Genomic DNA, 22,762 nt, shown 5'->3' with positions numbered 1-22,762 from the left:
AGATTTTTAGTGAAGGGATGAATTGTGTATTTTGTTTACAGTGGAAGCAGACGGTAATCACCTCTTCTCTGCTTCAAAGGAATGCAAAAGCGCCATAAAATAACTTTATGTGAGTCGTGTAAATCTCAATTATCGTGAAGGCATCTGAACAGGTTACAAAAATCTAATCCACTATTGGATAAAAGTCTTCAACTGTTTCTCTTCATGTGTATACACATTGTACTTCTCTGATCTTCTGTTATGTATAACACTATTGATCCAGTTCTTACACATTATTCATTATATTATTTATTACTCATCAGTACTTATAAGTAAACTTCAGAGTCAGAGGTACAGCCTGACTTTCTTCAGAACACTTTAAACATACACCATAAATCAAATTTTTAATTATGGTTTTACATTATTATGAAGCTGAAAAGAGGCGGTCACAATTCTATTACATTTCAAACAAAAATATAAAAAACAACAACAGCATTTTAGTAGCAAACAACAAAGAGGTTTGAACAACATGAGGGTAAGTAAATAATAACAACAAAATGTTCAATTTTGGAAGTAGTTTAATATTCTGTGTGCAAGCATAAGGCAGAAAGTGTTAGACCTGCAAGTGTTGGATTATACTGTACCATAAGGTTACAAATGATCAGATATGTTTATTTCATCACAAATTGTTTGGGTGTTAACTCTTTCCCCACCATTGAGGAATTATCTTGTCAATTAAGAGAAAACGATTCCCTGCCAATGAAGAGTTTTTACGGCAATCCATATATCCATAAAGAGTGTGGTTTCGTTTCTCGGGTTTCTCGCAGAAAATAAGCAAACTTAATACACTCAGAAAACATACAACCAAGTATTACATTACACGTCACATCTTATGGCTTTACTGTATGTGTGTGTGAACGCTTGTACGGATTCCTGAAAATCACTGGCTTACTAACTTAAATATAGTTTTACGTACATTAAGTGTAACACAAATTTCAGAATAGTAAGCTCACAGTGTACATTAACCGCTGGAATTTTGTAACCGCGCGTATTTTAAACACAGGTCAGGCATGCGCATACAGGACAATGTAGTATGTAGACCACAGATGCACTGCATTTTGTCGCAATATGCATGCGTCTAACTTCTGTGTAAATGTACGATGTAAACTATGCTTGGCAAGGCTGTGTACTCGACCGTGCACATAAAAAACAAACTATACTGGGTGCTTTAAAGTACATTTGTTGGTTAATTTCCTAAAACAAGTAAAGAAACACATTAATTAAAGTGGTGTAAATTTGAGGTGTGACTACCTGACCAATAAATGATGAAGGGCAGGTTTGAAAACTTGCTCAAAAATCAAGATCATTTTAATTTAGTTTGGCGTGACGCGTAACAGACGACATAAATGGACTAACCAGCTGACCGAACTCATTGCACGCCATCTGAAATTCTGTTTAAAGCACAGGCTTAGTCTGTCCTTTAAGTGATTCGGTAAAATTACCATAGTTGTGGACATATACAAAATATTAAATGTACTTCAATTTTAAATAGCCACGATAAATCAAACATGCTACACAAAAGGTTAACATACACCAATAAAGTCTAATGCAGTAAGTGACCACTAACAACCTAAGTTCCCAAATCTTTAAATAATCAACCTTTAAATAAATTGCAACCAATGCAAAAACACATCTGTATCCCTTTACTATACATGTCCAGTAAATGTGTTTTAAGTACAAAAGCAAACAAGAGAAAAAACATTTATGTATTTATCACATATGAGACATGTGTCAGTCGTAGCGGGATACCAGGCGCAGGACAACAGACGCTGATGCTGTTATGCCAAACACACGGGTGTGAATGACTGAGCCAGCGCATAAAACAATGTCTGTGAATCACAAATCAATCACAGTAAAGCATTGAGACGCTGCTAACAAGGGTCAAGGTGACACGCTAATCCCGACAGAATAACATCTGTTTACAACATGACATATCGCATCCGTCGTCAGAAGCGGCAAACAACACAAAAGGCAACATCAAAGCACCCGTCAGTTTAAGAGGCAAAGTGCCGCCTGTCTGCTTCTGACATGAACACAAATCATGAGTAAAGACACAGACGGAGTATCTTGGCCAGAAGCAAATGCAGCATTTTGTTAAGTGCAAGCAAGTATTGCGCCCATTGCCGCAGGCACAATCGCATTATAGAGAAGTGCACACAACACCAGAGCTGCTCTTAATAGTAAGTTTTATTTAGTCCCTGAGAGGCTGTTTAGTGTGCATGCAAGAATGTTATCACACAGTAATGGTGTTTTGTCCAAAACAACGACTCGAGTTAGTACAGCTCCACAATGCCAAAAACCCCACAGCAAACCTCAGGCTCGTTTACCTTGTCTTTTTTAGACGATCCAGTGTTGAATTCGGCCGAATTAGACACTTTGAGGGACTTGGATCGGTGCTGGGGCTGACGCCTCAATGACTCCTCCCTGCCGTACTTGACCGAACCGCCGGCCCGCATGCGGACCTTACCAGTCCCCTGAACGCTGTTTACACCGATCATCTCCTTCGATTAAAGCCCTTTCACGTGCACACGCTCACACAGAGGAGAGACGGAGTCCGACCCGCTGATGAGTCTGCTCGGCAACAGGGACGTGAGGAGAGGAGGCGTTGAGCCAGCAGAAAAGCAAAACCACACAGAAATCTCTCTGACTTCAAGAGACGGACAGAGCCACCCTCAACCGCATCGCTCGCTGGACTGTGTGGATACAGAGCGATAGTTTCCCTGGAAGCAACACGTCAATGACTGGTGGAGTCAGAGAGAGAGGGGGCGTAATAAAGAGAGAAAAAGAGAGAGAATTGGAGCTCCTCCCATTCAGAAGTGAGTCAATATTAAACTGGATTCATTTCTATTTCACACAGCTGGTGTTGGTCTGCCCAGTAAACTCACTCATATCTGAGAGGAACAACACGGGCCAGTGATGATACACACACGCTCCAGCTGATACCTCAGGACAGACACTTCAGAAAATGTTAACTAGGAGATAACCAGCAAGCAATGCTACAAGCCTTAAGACAGACATGACACTGTGTCGTACTGTAGATAGTCAAGAAGAAAAGCAAACTTTACCAAAAAAACATCACGGCAATGTCCTCAAAGCCTGCAGCTGTGCAATAGAGTTGATTGGAGAAATTCATGGAGAACTCTCAGAGACCCGAGGCACATCACTGATAATAATAACACTACTGAAATAATGAGAGATTGTGCTAATCTCAAACACGTCTGGCTCTAGGTAGTAATTCAAAGATCTGTGGTGAGAAATCCATCACCTCTGTATGATTTCAGCTGGATTTAATAATTCAAAATCCAATTCAACGCACATATGCATGCTTAGGGAGTGTGTGATGACTGGATGAAACACAACACACCATGAGAATTACAACAGACAGAATCATAATTTTTTTAATACCGAATCTGTGATGAGAAGCTTCAATCTGATTGGCTGCTAATCTCAAGAGTCTAAAACTATTAGTTTATGTAGAAACACTCAACTCAATTGTGGCTAAATGGGGTCGCAAACCGGACGAGAAGCACAGCGCCCCATCATGTCTAAGACAACTGGGTGGTATCGTACACCCAAAGTGCACATTAAATAGTGCAAGCTTAGTCAGATAGCATCTTACTTCAAAAAGCTATCTATACGTTAGCAGCTAATGTTAATCGCTAATGATTTGGGACAAATATGATGTTATTTAATGTTAAACTATGTGAGTGGTGCGACAGGGATTTGAGCAGTGTCCAGAGTCACAGCGGACAGCTGTCGACAGTGTGCATACATTCATAGAAAATAATGTGTTCTGTTTTAAGATTCATGGCTCGATGCAGCGCTGCACGTCCAGTGTGCGACCATTAAGAGACGAGTTAAGGATATGGCCGCCGCCGCCATGTTGATTCCAAACCGAGGCTGTGATGGATAGATGTCCAGAGCGAGTGCTTTATTTTGTAGTAAGATGCTGGTCATTCAGCCATCAAAATACAGAAAATACAAATTTCCACAGAACAAAGAACCTCAGAAAATTTTGATTTTAAAAATTTAAAGAGAAATGTGACCTAATTTGATATGAGAATACTTTCTCTGTTTTGTTTTTCAAGACATGAACATTGACTTATTAATGTGTGATTGACTTAATAACAAGCTATTTAGGTAATAGTTTGTAGTGCAAGTACTGTTAGACGTAAAACCCCATATGAACATTCAAAGTTGTGTACAAATGTTTTTTAGTTAGAAATAAATCCTGATGTTCTGAGGTTCTTTTTCATTTTATGTTTATGGGCTGCAGAATTGATCAGTCATAACTGGTGGAGAAATAAACCTTTTATGTTTTCTGTATAAAATAAGAATCATGATTCTTTTGCTTAAAATAAAGATCACGATTCTCAAGAACTTTTTTATTTAAAAGATTTACAACCCCTGAACATTAGGTTAACATTAGTTTTTACAGGTGCAAAGAATTCTGCTTCTGAAAGTTTCAGATAAGTGTAAATAATCTTTAAGTTCACCAAATATTAATTTCAGAGTGATTGTGTGTTCATTTTATTTAAAGAAAAACTGAAAAATATAGATTTTACATACCCTAAATAAAAACGAATACGTTTTGGTGCAAACTGGTGCCACTCAATGGATTTTAATTTTTACACTTGCTAAGGGTGTCCCATCAGGTGAAAAATTCAAAATGCACACTTGGGATCTTCACGCCCAACAGTGATGCGGGGGTTGAACCAAAATGAGTGGTCGGTCGTCTTGTTTGAAATAAAGATAACAATTAACTGATGTTCTGACTATTAGTTTATGTAGAAACACTCAACTCAATTGTGGCTAAATGGGGTCGCAAACAGGACAAGAAGCACAGCGCCCCGTCATGTCTAGGACAACTGGGTGGTATTGTACACCGTAAGTGCACATTAAATAGTGCAAGCTTAGTCAGATAGCATCTTACTTTAAAATGCAGAATATACGTTAGCAGCCAATGTTAATCGCTAATGATTTGGGACAAATATGATGTTATTTAATGTTAAACTATGTGAGTGGCGCGACAGGGATTTGATATATATATATATAACTTCTTGTCAGAAAAAGCTGCACATTGCTCTACCTCACTCATACCTCACTCATTATCTTTAGTTTCTGTTTCTTTCTATCTAACTTCTCGGCGAAAGTATCCGCTATAACAGTGGAGAAAACAGGAGCACGGGCACATCTGGCTTGTGCAATAAGCAATGTGACGTCAAGACGTCATCGTCTCCACTGTTAGTGGATGTGTTGTCACTAGAACTGCAGAGACTGCGTCTTTCCTCCTTGAAAATATTACCTGAATCATAGAAATGCTGGATTAAGATCTTTGGGGGTGGGGGGGTCGAATCGAGATCACGATTAACGATTTTAACGATTAATCACACAGCTCAGTTATACACATTAACATATAGATGAATATTTTTCAATAACCAAACTCTCAATAACAGCCTCTTTTTAAAACAGTGTCACTTCGTAACAATCTGCACTTACATCTAACCCTAACTTTTTCAGAATAACCTGATGTCCACAAAAATCACTTTCGAAAACTTGCCTTGTGGTTTTATTAACGTGGCTCCCAGCAGGTTTGTATTCAGGTTGTTTTAGACACAATGTCACATGCCAGACAATATGTCTTACTGTGGACTCGTGCATCATCATGTCCATCTGTTCATTACAGGAGAGGCGGAGCTCCCAGCATGCACTGCTTCTCAGCCCACAGCAGTTATGTCACCTTTATACTAATTTGCTTTGAGAAGACTATCATGAAAGGATAGATACAACAAACTGTATGTATGAATACTGAACAGCTACAAACTTACAACAACTGAGTGACAGGTGAATAACACTGATCATTACGATGGCATCATGGTCAGGGAATGGGACAGCCTACAGTATATTAAACAGTCAATTTTTGCATGGAGCAGTGAATGAAGATTGCATGGCCTCATGAATCACCCTTTCTTTAAGATCAGGTGGATGTACAGGTGTGTATGTTATTTACATGTGGAAGAGAAGGGAGCAGGATGCACTACGGGAAAAGGCAGACCAGCAGTGAGTGTTATGGTTCTGCTGGGAAAACCTTGAGATTCGTATAGATGCATTCAGCATTTATAAGACGTGCTGGATGGATCCAAAGATAACTTGAGGGACTAAAAGGATCTGCTGCTAATATCTCAGTACCTTAGATATCACAGGACACATTCAGAAATTAACCCAGCACATGTTGTGGCTGATCAGGGCATGTATGAATATTTATGATGGCTCAATCCATAGTATCAGAGGCTCTGATGTTGATATGGATTAGGTCAAGAAGGCAATAACTTAATTTTGTTATACTCAGCAAAGCTAAGTTTGACTTGAACCCTTTGTGAGTGTTCATTCTGGATTGTGTCAGCATTAATGTGCACACATCTCAGGTGCATTCACAGAGACAGTGAGCTGAAAGTCCGACATTTTTGGTGAGTGTTGATGCTTCGAAAGCAAAAAATTTTGTTGATCCCCATTGAGACCAGTATTTCTGTGCAGTATTTCAGTATTTTTACTCTCACTATGAAAAGATAAATGTCTCCATGTAATGCGTCTGGTTACGGCACAGTGATCGTGACTCCTTCTCCACATGCAATTATCAGATTTCATCAAAGCGTTTTACTGCATTCAACTGAATAAATTTTTTATAGTGCCTGCTTATCTGCCTGGTCACCATTAAACCAACCTGATTTAATGCCCTCATTAAAGCTGCCCAACTCTCCATGTTTATGGGCTCAAAACCTTGCGGGTCTCCTTGACATTATGGTTTAAAAAAGAATTAGTGAAAAGGACGAAATTCATTTGAAGTAACATACTTTCCGTTTTCATGTGTTTAGTATTTATTACACCTGACCGGGTGACAGCGCTTGATAAAATGAAGAGGAGACTAGGGATGTCACGAAAACCGATACTTCGGTACCAAGTCGATACCAACATTTTTTAAACATGACGGTGCCTGCTTTCTCTGGTACCGGAGGTACCAAGGCTGCAATACTCTTCCGGGACTGATGGGGGCAGCATATACGCGCGTGTGTATTTGACGCTCCACAAGAGATAAAGAAGAGGAAGAACGCCTCAGACAAGCACACGGGAATCTCTCTAAAGTAGTTTGTCGCTATCAAACATAAACCTCATTCACACAGACCTCTGGTCCCAGAAAATACCCGTAAAATTGCCAGACAAGCGTCTGTGTGAACAAAAACTCGTTCCGTTAATCTTCTGGGATCGTTGCCGGAAAGAGGACCTAGTAAGATACGCGGGTAACCCTCTGTGTGAACAAGAATGCCATAAAGGGCGTGTCGAAGTGAGGACGCGCGCGTCATCATCACAACACAAGTTATGGTTCAGCTCCTTACAACGAGAGATAACGTGCATATAAACATTCACCACGAGAAATGTTGCAAACTAACATGTATATAAACATTCACCACGAGAAATGTTGCAAACTAGATTGAAGCAGTTATCAGGAAATGATATATGAGACGCATAAACAGGGTTGCTGCAGGTTTCACAAAGTCAAATTTAAGACTTTTTAAGACCTTTTTAAGACCATTATGAGTGAAATTTAAGACCAACGGGACACAATGATCTCAGAAATTCTCAAAACATTAGATTTTTTATTTTTATTTTTATTATACAATTTTTTTTTACATATAAAATCCACTAATATGGGAAGATCAGTATGGTCAGCTGCTGATATGTGTCTTGTTAACATGTTTTACACTTTCTCCACCCATATGTTATATGCATAAATATGCACTATACCACCATCACATTTATTTGCCTCTCTAATTACACAATAATTAAATGAAAATGAAATTTACCATTAAAAGGCTGTTTGTGGTTTGTTGTGTGTTGCCAACAAGGCCGTTTCTAAATCCGAAGGCTGTAGCCTCCAGAGGTCGCATTTGTAGGCTGCATATGTCATCAAGATTAGCAGATTAAAGTCAAGGGAGTAAACGCGCATGGAGCAGTGAGGTAAAAAAATGCTTCCTAAGTGAAAACTGTGTAACACTAAAGTTGACTCGTTGTTGGTGGCTCGGGACTCGACGGCCTGACTGTTTAAGTTTTTAAAGATTTTCAATAAAACAGTGTTGAATTTTTCGCTTCTGGGTCCTCTGTTTCAGCAACAGGCTAGTTGGTTAAATTAACACAGAAAAGATTTTTGCTTATACAAAACTGCATTTAAGATTTGTTGTTTCGCCACACCTAACAGTATACAGTCAGATCACAATACCTGAAATATAGCTTATGGCATGAATTGCATGGATTATAATAGCCTACATTTGTATCCTCTTAAAAAAATTATGATTAAAAACTGGATTGAAATGCGATTCAGTGACGTGCGAATTGCAGAACTTTTCTTTTTAGAGCCCCGCCGATCAAACACTTTCTTTCTCCGTCACTGATTAGTTCTTCAGTGTTTTAAATTACTATTTTATTTTTTGCGGACAACACTTTTCGGGAATAAACGGAGGTAAGAAATTTAAGACTTGGGTTAATTAAATTTAAGACCTAGGATGAAAATCTGGCCGTTTTGAAGACTTTTTATGGCCTTAAATTTAACTTTCTGAATTTTAGACTTTTTAAGACTTTTTAAGACCCCGCGGGAACCCTGATAAACATGACGCACGTGCCGTAGTGAGGACGCGTGTGTCATGGCAACATGAAGTTGGTTCAACTCTTTAAAATCAGGGATTTACAACATTCACTACGAGAAATGTCAGCAAACTGGACTGAAGCAGATATCAGGTAAGTTAACTCGTTACTTACTGCGTTGAAACGGAGATCATTCAGCAGCATAAAAGAATATCGCGTCACGTGCTCATTTGAGCTATAATAAACGAAAATACCCGCATGTCATCCCAACGAGATATATTGTTCAGCTCCTCAAAATGCGGGTTTTAAATGCATATAAACAATCACGATGAGAAATGTCTGAAAACTGTATCAAAGCAGAAATCAGGGAGCTTGTCAAATATCCACTCTGAAGCTGAGATCATTCACCAGAATAGAACTGTGCGTTCATGCGCTCCTTTGTAGTCTTATCATAAACAAAAATGCATGCGAGTTGTTTCTGGAGAGAGAAATAATAAATAATATGCAAACTTCAGACGCTGCGTAGAAGAGAGGGCGGGACTTTCAACATGTCACGTGTCTTTCCGGGACCATCAGATGCCGTGTAAACTTGGCAGTGTGAATTAATAAAATATCAAGCGGTCCCGTAAAATTCCAGGATGCCTGTCCCGTGTATCTTACGGAATATCTGTGTGAAAAGGGCTATAGAATGTGGTAAAGCTCTTGAAAGACAGACACCCCGATCTCTTTAAAGAATTTGAGGTAAGTTTTAATTCACATTAACATTATATACAAACTGTAAAACTTTAATTTTATACTGAAAAACAGACCCTATTTTATGTTTGTTTGAGGCAGCTGGCATTAATGCCGTGTAACCAGCTAACTTTATGCTAGATGTTAATGTTTTGTGTAAGTCAGTAATTTGTTAATGACGCTGCATTTGCAACTTTATAAAGTATCTATAAATGGGCGACCATGCATCGCCATTTAGTCATCCTGTCAGCAAAATGTAGCCTAATGTCACTGGATGAAGTATTAAAATGTTAAGGGTTTTTAATAACTATTTTCATCCTGCAACAATGTGACTGATATTAAACTAATGCTTGCATTCAGAATATGTGTATGTGCACGTGCGTGTGTTTATAAGTGCACCTTAGCACCTGTAGCTTTAGCTGATTTATTAGTCATTGTCAGACAGTATGTTAAATAAATAAAATGTATTTCTTATTCTCTCTCTCTTTAACAGTATCAGCCAGAGGAGGATGTACACCAATAGAGTCAGGAGAAAAGTCAACAAACATTAACACAGACAACCTAAAAAGAAGCTCTTAAAAGTTTTCTATAATGTTGAAATGTTTTAATAAAAAAAATAATATTTAAGCATAATTGTTCTTTTTTTACACACTGTGGTACCGACTTGGGTACCGAGTACCGTGTACTTTTTGTGGTATTGGTACCGACTACTAGATTTTTGGTACCGTGACATCCCTAGAGGAGACTGTGCATGTATAATGCTTTAAATATCAAACGTGTTGTTTCCATGCAGAAATGCATGTGTAGGATGAAATGGCTCGTCTCAGTGCTGCAATTTATCGCTGCTTCTACACTTAAAATAAACCAAAGCTCACCTAGACTGACATATACAGTACAGCGTGTACATGCATTACATTACATCACTCTATAATGCTTCCTGTCTCTTCTACTGTATAATACTCAAACAAGTGTGGTTTTTCAGAATACAGAAATCAAAAGATTTTTTTATAAGTGCCTTGCTTTGATTTCAAGAATTTCAAGAGACTGAAACACTATCATTAGCAAATTGAGCAAAACAGATCCACTTTAAAGTAAAAGAGACCTGGTTCTCTTTTATAACAAAGGATTTTTGCTGTTAAATTTTTATTTTTTTAGCCTTGACATCTATGCATTATGGTGCTTTTCCATTGCATAGTACCCCACGGTTTGGGTCAGCTCAACTCACTTTGGCTTGGTTAGCTTTTCTATCGAGTTTAATATCACTTCGCAGTGGGAGGGATTATAGGCATGTCGTTATATTTGCGCTGCCTACTTCTGTGACATCATACAAGTGAGAGCGTCGTTGTATATTCCCATACATTCATTTATTTCTCAGTCTGCCAGTAAAATCAAAATTGACCACCACAAAGATGTTTGCACATCGTGTTTATCACTACCTCTGTATCACATGACAGTTTCTGTACAAACACCGTGGGCTCATCGGTCAACACGCTCCGCAGAGCCTCATTTAAGTTCAATATACACATTTAATGCGCACGTGCGTTGCGAATGCCTGCTACAAACTGCAAGTCTGGAAAAAAACTGGTATGTGTTTCTAGTTCTCAACCTGTGAATGTTTATCATCCCTAAAAGGGAGTTTGAGAACTTAAAGCAGAGCACAGATGACAACATGTTTGCTCAAGACAAAGGTAAAGCTAATCTTTTAGATTATAGCGATGACGCTGGTAGTGACGATTCTCTAAGACCAATCAGTGATATACGGTGTTTTCGTGTCACGTTTGGTATCAGCTCGGATCGCTTGGAACCCCAACCGAGGTGGTACTAAAAAAGTATCGGGACCTAAGTACTGCACCCAGTGGAAAAGCTCCCAAAAGTAAGCTGACCGACCCAAACTACACCAAACCAAACCTTGGGGTACTATGCAATGGAAAAGCACCATAAGTAATCAAGATGTCAAATATAATGCTGTTCAAACTAATACCACAAAATAATGGTAATGTCATTTTTTGAGCAAGTCAAGCAGCTTGGAGTGCTCAACTCTAGCATGAAGAAACTTTTTATTATCAAGAAACACATTTTGAGGCTTTTAAAACCAAGAGTAAATTTATACATCACACCACAATGCACTCAGCTTTAAAACATTTATGAAAGCATAAAACCATAAGACTGAGAAAAAATTCTGCACATGCACAATAACAGTTGTTTAAAGATAACCACTGTAATTTTTTCTACACAGAGCAGATGACATTCAGTCGTCCTCAATGAGTCCCCTAAAGACAAACACTAAATCAACCAGGGTTGTGCTAGCCTTTATGACAATAGTTGGCATGTTTGCCTATTACAATTTTAAATTAATTTTATGCTATTATTATTATCATCATAGTATCATATCAACATTCCCTGATAACCCACACTTGACATTAACATGCATAGCGTGCTATTTCTCACATAGGAGAGCTTGTGGGCTTCTCTTTTCTGTGAATCTTGGACTCTGCCTCACACCTGAGCTTGTAATGCGCACAGTTCAAAGTTTTTCTCCCACCTAAACTTGTAATACGGGTGGCTTTGGCATTTCCGTGCACTAGAGAGGTTGTTATGTACGCAGGGGGTTTAAAATCAGTGAGTGAGTTGTTCCTGCTCCTTGACACGTAAGAAATTTCAGAGTGCCTTGGCATCAATGACGCACTCGGATTAATGGCATCAGGTTTAAGAAGTTTGTGGTCGTGACTGTGTTGCCAGCTGCCATGCAGCTTCTGTTTTTTGACCACCAATCCAGTGACTTCTCATAAATAACAAAAAAAATATACAAATAAATCAATAAGTAAACTATTGCCCCGCACCGATACTACGTGTATCGGCGATCTCACAGGCTGACGATAGGACGATATCACCATTGGCGCTTTTCAATTGCATAGTACCCCACGGTTTAGTTTAGTTTGGGTCGGGTCAGCTCACCTCACATTGGCGTGGTTAGCTTTTCCATCAAGTTTTGTAACAATTCGCAGTGGGAGGGATTATAGGCGTGTCGTTATATTTGCGCTTCCTACTGCTGTGACATCATACAAGTGAGAGTCTTTTACATTCCCATACATTTATTATATTAGCTCCCAAAGGTAAGCTGACCCGACCCAAACTAAACCAAAACCGTGGGGTACTATGCAATGGAAAAGCGCCATATGAGGCATAGTCGCGCAACACTAAACTCATTCTGTCCATTGTCTATTATAAACTTTCAATTCATTACAGCACTGTGACATGGGCTGAATATTCATCACAGGTCATTGTGTCTTAGTAAAGAACTTGGCATTCATCTTTAGTATTATGTGTGTATAAATAGATGTGTTGGGAATAGAGGTGCTACTGGTGTCTAATTGCATGATGGTCTTTGGTGTCTCTCATGTCTCGGTTATAAAGGCCAAACCTTCAACAAATCCACAGATCCAACAGCTCACATCACATTTATCAATGTCAGCAACACACCTGGACAAAAGCTACAGCAGTCTACTGTTATTCAGCATTACTTCTAACTTCACTACTGTGATGTTTGAAAGATGAACAAAGACTGATCAGAAAACTAACACCACACCTGTCTAAGTTTCACTACACTACTTCACTAATACTACTAATCTTACTATGATAACAAATAGATATAAAAAAACTCCTAAAGAGTGAGACAACATCTAACTAGTCTAATTGATAATATAAAAGTAGGCAAAGCATTTTTTACAGCTGACAGAGTACACTGAAGAGTAAACTATTAAGCATTATAACAATGCTATTTGTTGTCAGTATCACTGGTGTAGAAAACCACACGCTCGATAAACACCAACAACATGATGAACAACTATCAACTCTTTATATTACTTCTGTGGCGTGTATGTCACAAGTACAAACAGACAATAACTGTAAAACACAGCAACATAAATAAAACAAAACATGAAAAGGTCAACGATACAAGATGCACAAGCATCAAGTTACAGTATATAACCAGAGCACACAGAGAAATGAGATATTTAATATATCAAAGCAGACTACTGCATGATGAATGTTAACAGGACCACACGACTTATCTGATATACTTATTCCTATACTCAGGATTTGAGAGGGGATGGCATCCCTATTTTGGAAAAATGATAAGAGGCATCCTGCAATATTGTCCCCAATAGTTTTGTGTATAATATAAAATGTCTAGGTATGATAATAAATTAACTATTATTACCAGTGCTGTTTTCTGTGCACATACACACATCACACAATTGATTCCGCTTGACCGGAAATTTATCTGGAAACAGGCCAAGTATTCTCATAAACACAGTTAGTTATGACTTAAAGATCTATTATGCAACGTTTTGCATGGTGTATGAATGCAGTTGTCTGCAGTGTGTATAAATAATCACCCTATAAAGGGTAAAAATCCACCCACTACTTTATCATAATCCTTATAAATCAGAAGCAGGGCCTGAATTTGAGCAATTTCAGTTTTGAGAAATACAGTGATGTCACTGTAGGCAAACTACGCGCCCATGCTGGTGACGACTTGCGCCCTATTAGCATAGATCACATCCATGACTCTACACGGTTCACCATGTTTATATCCTCGCTCATGGTTATAATGGCTGCATGCGAAACCAAAGGCAGCTGACTTGTTGCCTCACTACATCATAAGGCAATGAATTCGGATAGCTATTATAGGCAACGTAATGGAATTCTGTTTGAAATGTAAGGTGTAAAAAGTGAAACTATAACTTTATTTACACTAACTTGGTGTTCCACCCGCTTTCTTGGCTGCCAAACTCGACCAGGCTCAACCAATCACATTCTCCGCACACACACACGCATAGAGTTGTGGGACAAGACGATGACGGTATCACAGAAGTCAGGAAGTAAAGCAAAAGTTGGATTCCGACGTGCCTTAATGCCTTCCTGCCTTGGAATGATGCCTCCGAAGGCAACATTTTAAGATTTCGGCCTCAGCCAAGATCTGAGCAACATTACCATTACAAATGTTTTGTTTGAAGACATAATAATAAACATAAGAGTGAGTCTCCATAGACTTCCGGCAGACATTGAGACATTGAGGACGCAGTGGATTCACTGAAGAGCTGTCATTAATTTAACCCGAAAGCACTTACTGTCTACTGTATATAAATTATAAACACAATACTTTTGGAAAGGGAGCGAGGCGCAGCTGCTAATTTGCATTTAAAGGCACACAGACAAACACAGCACTTTTTATATTTAGCAATTTTATATAAAAAAATCTTAATTTGTATTGTGAAAATGAACAAAAGGACATTTCACAAGACATTTGTAAGATGTCAATTAAATATCTGTTGTCGCCAGAGTACATATGTGAAGTTTTAGCTCAAAATATTATATAGATAATTTATTATAGCATTTTAAAATGTCCACTTTTAGATGTTAAAAAAATTTGCCTATTTTGGGTGTGTCCTTTAAAAATGCAAATGAGTTCATCTCTGCACTAAATGGCAGTGGCATGGTTGGATAGTGCAGAATAGAGGGCGGTATTATCCCCTTCTGATATCACAAGGGGAGCCAAATTTCAATGAGCTATTTCTTCACATGCTTGCAGAGAATGGTTTACCAAAACTAAGGCTACGTTCACATTGCAGGCTGAAACGACCCAATTATTGATTTTTTTGCCCCTATGCGACCTGTATCTGATCTTTTCATGACAGTCTGAACGACACAGATCCGATCTTTTCAAATGTGACCAAAGCCACTTGGGTATGTGGTCCTGAATCCGATACGTATCCGATCTTTTGAAATGCGACCTTCTTCTGAACGGCCAGGCCACATGGATCCGACCCGTACGTCATTGATACGCTACAAATGTCATAATTCTGCATTGAAGTAGGCGGGAACGATAAGATAAACAACAACCATGGCGGACGTTGCTAACACTGCTCCACATCATTAAATTTTGGCCGTATGGGTGCACACGTTATATGATTTCACATATAACAGCTTTCTCCCAATATATTAATATATAGCATATTATTATAATGCTGCGAATAATATGTGAAGTAGCAGCTTTCAATAAATATTTTTTTAAATGCGTTTATAAATCCAACAACCCCAGTGACCGGTCTACACGTCCATAAGAGGTTTCTATGTTTATAAACCATTGCCTCTTTGTTTCTACATTAACTCTTTCACCGCCAGCGTTTTTAAAAAAAGTTGCCAGCCAGCGCAAGCGTTTTTCATGATTTTCACCAAAGTTTAATGCCTTCCAGAAAATGTTCTTCTTTAAATATATAAACATTAGGGATGTAACGGTATTATAAATTTCGTGGTATTGCGGTATAAAATTTTGCCGGTACAACCGTGGTCACGTGATTCGGTAAAACATTAGGTCTTCCGAGCAACACGTGTAGTTTTTTTCCGGCCAAGTGCAGCGAGTGGAGGGAAGCGGGAACTACAATTCCCATAATCCCATGCGTGCCACTCTGATGCCTTTCTTCAAGTGGAGCAACAATGGCGGAAGCAAAAGAAACGCAGATTTTAAATCTGATGTGTGGAAAAAGTTCGCGTTCGCTGTGACAAGAAACGAGAAAGGACAAAATGTGATGGACATACAAAAAACGAATGTGAGTAAATCCGTGAATGAGGAGAGTATGTGCCGTTTCTCAATTAGAAAGCAGCCTCATTAGGTCGCTGCAGGCTGCATCCGTCATTACACGCCTGGTGTATTTAAGTTAACTGAGTATTACATTCGCAAGTCATAAGCGTGTTACAACAATATACGATTAAATAAGAATAATTGTCAACTTGAAAAATGTTAATATTCTGAAATAATAAGTCTTCATGACGTATGCAGCCTACAAATGCGACCTATGGAGGCTGCAGACTTCCGATTGGGAAACGAACCCCTGTATTGAGTGAGCTGACCTCAGCTCTAAGTCCAGCTACAATCAGGCTACAATAAGTAAGCTGCTATTTTCATTTTTACTGGGTTGTTTTTGTTTTCAGGAATTGACCCGCTTAAAACCCATCATCTTTTCTTGATTCTACAATCACAACTGTTGCTTTCATAGGAGTATCAAGCATTAGCATTAATAATAATAATAATAGGTCAATTGAGGGAGTGACTCAATTCTTAAAACCTGACTGATTGGGAGTTGTTTAAAGTTGACAAACTAAACTGAAACTTGATTTTTTTATTTTATTACATGGTCTAATTATTTTTGTCCTTTTTATGAAAATTGTAAACACTACACTACGCTACACTTTGTACATTGTAATGTTCAGTCTTGTTTAATGAACACTTATGGCAGTTTTTCCAAGTCTTCATATGTTTTTTCCTTCCTGTAAATGTTTCAATAATTACCGTACCGTGGGCATCCTACTGAAATACTACTGTACCGTGAATTTTTGATACTGTTACATCCCTAAAAACATACAATATACCAAATGAAAGAACAGACCCTCTGCTTTCAAACAAAAAAAAAACGTTTCATCCTACCTTTAGTGGTTCTTTTGTAATCAGCTTTTGAATATGGGTAGGTTTTTGCAAAAACACCATATTTTGAGCAAAAAGCAGAGATAATTCCATTTTTGTGACGGACTTTTCATAGAGATCCGATTCAGAGCGATCTTTAAAACAGACACGGACATGCAGCCGCTTTCAAAAGGGCAATACTTCCGGTTTTAAAAAGTTGCGGAAGGGATAATAGCGGTATTGCGGAAAGACGGAAAATCTCGTCATTGGCGGGGAAGCGTTTTCTCTTAATTGACGAGATATCTTGTCAATGGCGGGGAAAGAGTTAAAAGACAAAGCTGGCAATTCTGGTTATACTTTCGTTCTTTTAATAATTTATTTACTTTCTTTTATTTATAAATCACTCTGGGTTATCTGATTTATCTATTTGGCTTGTGTTTTGTTTCCGTGCACTTGAGGCATTTTGCACATTTGTTCTGCACTTTGTTACTTCTGACCTTATTTTATAAAAAAAAAATTGTATTTATTATAAACGTAAATTCTGATCTAATTTAAGTATGTAAATTTTGGATTGCTTTTCGTTGTATCGATGTTGCGCTATTGCGTGCTGGCCATGCTTGCGCATGCAATTTAGACGAACGGGCTAGGTGCTCTGCGTCTCATATTTAGAAGTTCATCAAACTAAACATACAAAAACGGATGTTTTTCGACGGGTATAAGTTTTTAAAATGTATTTAAAACAGACTGGTTATCTTGTCAAAAGTTAAACTACAAAACAGGTAAGCTGTTTCTTAAAATTTCGGTGCTGAAACGGAAAATATCTGCACCAAACCTATATTTATGCCTGACACAGCTGTTCTTCTTCTTCTTCTATTGACTTTTTATGGCGGATGGCAAACCAACTTATGGTGCCTGACACGGCTGTCTTTCTTGTGATTCAATATTATGGTCGGTGTTCACTTTCAAATGATAGCAAAGAGATTCCTGAAATAAATAATATAATCAGGTCTTTCTGTATCTAAAGTGAATACAGAGATGATCAAAGTCAAAGCAAGCAAGCAGGTATTTCTGTGCTAAATAATAACGCGAAGTGTCTATAAAATCATTTTCAGTGTTTTTCTTGTTATAAATTAACGTTTAATGAATTGTATATAAAGCTTAGTTTTTATCATTTACAGTAACAATCACAAATTATTTGTCATTTCTCATTTGTCTTTTTTTTATCATGACTGCTTTGATGCGCTAAATCTCCAAATTAAATAAAAACACTGAATTGAAGCCGGAGTTTCCAAGGCAGGATCACCTTTGTTATTTTTTAGGTTTAGTTATCAAAATGTTTTTTGTGTGATGTTCTGTAGATCGTGGATTTAAAATGTTATGAGTAATAATTAAACAAATGTTACCTTACATTTTACCTTAAAAAAAAAAAAAATTATATATATAAATGCATCGTCAGTTTTGAATTCGTTCATCACTTGAAAGACACTTGGTCACACTTTATCAGAAAGTTGTTTCTGCGTGCTGCTTGTGAAAGAAAATAAAAGTTGCCAATTTGTACCTGGTCTGGCCCCCTCCCAACCCACGCACACAACCATATGATTTTACTATCGGTCGACTATGGAAAGATTCCACAATTCTGATTCGAATATGTAAATCCTTAGTCGAGGACACCCCTAGAAGATTGTAATTGTGCTGGCTACGTTGGGAAAATAACTTTAATATTGCAAAAAGACCTCCACTGTTGACTACACCGTTGTTGACATCCATGTTTAACGTTAGCTTACAAGTGACGTCCTTGACCGTTGAGTACTCTTGTGCGCATGCGGGTCACTTCTGGGTCATTTCACGTTCACACAGATCATCACAAAAGGTTGCATTTAATTGGAAATGTTAACGGCCTTGCAAAAAATCAAATTCTTTCAAAAAAATCGGAATTGAGCATTAAGCCCTGCAGTATGAACGTAGCCTAAGTTACTGGGTTAATCTTTTTCACATTTTTTATGTTAATACAAGTACTGGGGACCCAATTATAAGAATTTCATGACATGCCCCTTTCAAAGGTTGTGGAAAGACATAACAGTAAGTAATTAATGACAACATTTTTGTTATTTTGTAAACAATCCTTTTAACTTTTACAGAATATTAGTGAAAGTGACATGATTGTCAACCCTTACTTGAAATGTGACCTCTGCATTTAACACATCCCAGTAATTAGTGAACACATGCACACACACTTTATGTTTCTTTATGACAGCAAAATGAATTCGGAGAGCACAAGTTTGCAACACTATTATCTTTAGGGCTGGAACGACGCGTCGACGTAGTCGATTACGTCGATTACGTAATTACGTCGATTTGCCGGAAATGCGTTGCACTGTTTACATTTTGAAATGAAGGCGGCTTCAGCTCCGACCGGGTGATACAAGTGTTATACCAAACAGACAGAACGCGATCAAAAGTGTAGGAATACTTTAAGCAGAGACCAAATAAAACACATACTGTGTAAAACTGAAATGGCATACCACAGCAGCGCAACACCTGTGTATGATCATCTTAAAAGAAGAAAACCTGGGGCTCTCCGACCTCAAAATGACGAGACGTCAGCGTAAGAATTTGAACTATTACAGTAAGTTTTTATACAACAATAGAATCAATGCATATTGTGCTTAATACAGCTGCGTTTACATCTTCGTTTAATACGAGCTGCGAGACGCCTGACAGACGCGACATTGCATCGCTTCTGGGCAGTATGTTGAAACAGTAAATAAAGAGCAGGACATGTTTTTATATTAAGAAGTTATGAAATAATAAGTTACTGTCACATTGAGAACTGATAGGCATGTGCCCGCGTGCACTGAAAGCCAGCTGGCAGTGCGGAGTTCCCAATGAACGTCTTTTTTGCGAATATGTGCGCAGATATTACAGAAGCTCGTCTTGTAAGTTATTCCTGACATGCGTTTATTTAAAGTAACAGCAGCGTAAACGCTGTTTATAAAATATTAGAAGATCATATTAAATAAACTTTTTTTTAACCCGAAACTTAAGAAAAGTTAAATGTTAAAGTTAAATGAGAATGCAGTACTACTAATAGTAATAATATTAACAGTAATAATATAACCATTACATTTTATATAAGGGTTCATGAATCACAATGAACTTATTTTTACTTCAGTCTGAACTAATGCTGAGTTTATGCATGTACTAATCATAAACTAATGTTTAAAATATTAATATATGCCTTTTTTATTGTTTAAGGTGAATAATGCCTCTTTTAAAGTGGCACTGCCACTTCATTTTTCATGTTGAAAATTTTGGTTTGTGTGTTTGTTTAATTAAGAAAATGCTTAAATAAAATGTTGGCGTTAATGGCAGATGTTACATTTATTATTTGTTGGGGAATTATATGTATAAAAAAATCATTAGACTATTCGATTAATCGAAAAAATAATCAATAGATTAATCGGTTGAAAAAATAGTCGATAGTTGCAGCTCTAATTATCTTATTAAGGCCTAATGTACAGGATTAAAACCTAAAGTCCAATTTATAGTCGTGCGTAAGGTCTATGCAGTAGGTAACCCGTAGCCTCTAAGTAGCTCTGCGTAGTCTGACGTGCACCTAGTCCAATTTCTAACAGTGTAGGACCTACGCACAACTATAATGAGCCCTTAATGTACAAGATAACAGCCCATTTGCTATTGACTGGAGATTGACGGGTGCACGAGGCAACAACACGCGTGAATCCACGCTTCTGCTCAATGACGCAGGCAGGTACAAAACAAAATACAACAGAGCCAATGTCAGAGTCATTCAGTCCGGTGAAACCTGCAGCAGGCCACAAAAGCTGAGAGAAATAACAGCTCATGGATTTGGCAGAGGACAGTCACGACAGACGCGCGGGCAAGGGCAGTCAGTTTTACTGCAGCCATATAAAGTGCTAAATGAAATCACGGCCAAGATGCATGCAGTACACGTCCTGTTACTGTGAGGTGTATTAAATTCATTAAAGCAAGGAGGGAAGAGATAGAAAGCGTCCGATCTGGTCGAGGTAGGGGGTATTTAATTATTCACATCCAGTGAACTTGGCAGATCAAACTCATTTAAGCTAGTGTCCATACGTCCTGTCACTTATTAAGGTTTGTTGCAGTGATCGAGCAAACACCGGACGTATTAGAGGAATCATGGGACAGGAGCGGGACACAGATCTGACCATGAATCAATAGCTTGATGTTTTACTTGGCATGCAGGGAATAAGCACTGAATAATGTGAACTTTGAAAAGGCAAAACCACTGATCGAGTGAAGAAAATCAATGTCAATGCAAAACGGCACAAATCATTTATTAGCATAATCACATTATCATCTACAGTGAAGTCATACAGTCAACTCATTCAGGCTGTGACGTCACTTTTGATTCTTTCTAGGGGTGGGACGGTTGTCATGACCACTGCACCACCGCGGTGGTGCAATGCCACCGCAGTGAGGAAGTGCCACCGGCGGTTGTGTGACGTCACATATCAGGTGAATGATTAAACAAAATAATAAGTAAAAATTGCAGGTTTTTTTACACGTGAAATAATAATAACAAAAGTTGTACAGTAATTTAAAGCCTAAGATACAAATTTATAACATTGTTTTATGTTAAAACACAAATCTCCGCTACATTACCATGTATGGCGTTTCCACTAAACTGGTGGATTTTAGCATAACTCAGCACGTTGGAGTTTAGCCATGTCACTGTGTTGTGCGTCTGCTTTAGTTTCTTTTGGTCTCCAGTGACAGTGATACATACACATCACGTTTGTCTTTTGTTGTGAAATAAAAATTTTACCAGGTTAAAGTCGCGCGCATCAGGAAGCGCATTTAGTGAAACTTTATTTTCTTTCACCATTTAAACCACCCTAACCCCCCCATGGACCCCACCATGGTTGATGGTTCCACCGCATTGGTAAAAATTTGCCACCGTCACAGCCCTAATTCTTTCCAATGATTCGTATTTACAGTAACTCAAAATACAGACTGCAAAGCACTCCTAAAGTACCAATAAACTGCTATTACAGCACTTACAGCTAAGATGTGTTATATTCATGCTGTCTAATACTGTCAGGGTTTCCTAAAGGATGTTAGCAAGCCTTAAAGGTTGATAGGTTAACTGAATATATTTAGGTTAACTGAAACCGCAAAGATATTGTAAAATGCAATATTATTATAATATAGAAATGTAGGTCAAATGTTTGGGACCCCTTGATCTAATGTACAAGGTCCCCATCGTCTATCTCCAATGACAGCATCTATTAATAATGAATCCAGGACCAAAACAGTTTTTGTCCTGGGCTTGTGTCAGGTGTACAAACAGATGGATCAGTAAAGATCAAATGATCATATGAAAACAGGTATTCTTCAGACACTGTGTTATTCATTCTTGAGTGGAATGCTGGGAGATTTAAGTCTTACCTTTAGCAGTTCTCGTGGGAAATCTTGTCCTCCGTTGAGCCCGTCCAGGTTATTGATGAACTCCTGGCACGTCATCTTCTTTCCAATATTCTGCAGGGCATGAGAAACATTTATTGGGCGGTTAATGGGACAGGACGGCAATGCATCACCTTAATTTAACCCTGCGAGCTCACTGTGACCTGACAGTAACAGAAGAGGTGATCTCTAATGAATTCGGGCTAACAACCCATCATCCACTGCTACAGCGGCTGTATATCAGTCAATAATCATCTAAATTTACTAGCTGAATATAAAACGCTCATTAAATGCGCTTTTAAAAATATAAATAAGATCTGTATATAACAACCTGGCATTATTATGTAACGCTGTAGTCTGAATCAAAGCTGATGTTAAATACTCCTGTGTAAGTCCAGATGTAATGAGCTCCAGACACACAAGAAGCAG

General features: G+C 38.2%; 1 protein-coding gene across 5 annotated transcripts in view; it reads right to left on the bottom strand.

Moving 5' to 3' along the window:
• Positions 1-22,762, bottom strand: part of psd3l (pleckstrin and Sec7 domain containing 3, like) — a 114,028-nt gene that overhangs the window by 16,820 nt on the left and 74,446 nt on the right. For 4 of the 5 annotated variants that reach the window (XM_065240492.2, XM_065240494.2, XM_065240496.2 and 1 more), the window contains one exon: positions 22,319-22,408. In XM_065240492.2, coding sequence (XP_065096564.2) covers positions 22,319-22,408 — 90 coding nt within the window. Of the gene's footprint in view, positions 1-2,366; positions 2,797-22,318; positions 22,409-22,762 lie in introns of those variants that run through there. The other variant, XM_065240497.2, reaches the window with a different exon arrangement.

This window comes from Paramisgurnus dabryanus, chromosome 10 (genome assembly GCF_030506205.2).
Source record: "Paramisgurnus dabryanus chromosome 10, PD_genome_1.1, whole genome shotgun sequence".
Taxonomy (NCBI): domain Eukaryota; kingdom Metazoa; phylum Chordata; class Actinopteri; order Cypriniformes; family Cobitidae; genus Paramisgurnus; species Paramisgurnus dabryanus.
This window is presented reverse-complemented; position numbering and strand designations above follow the sequence as displayed.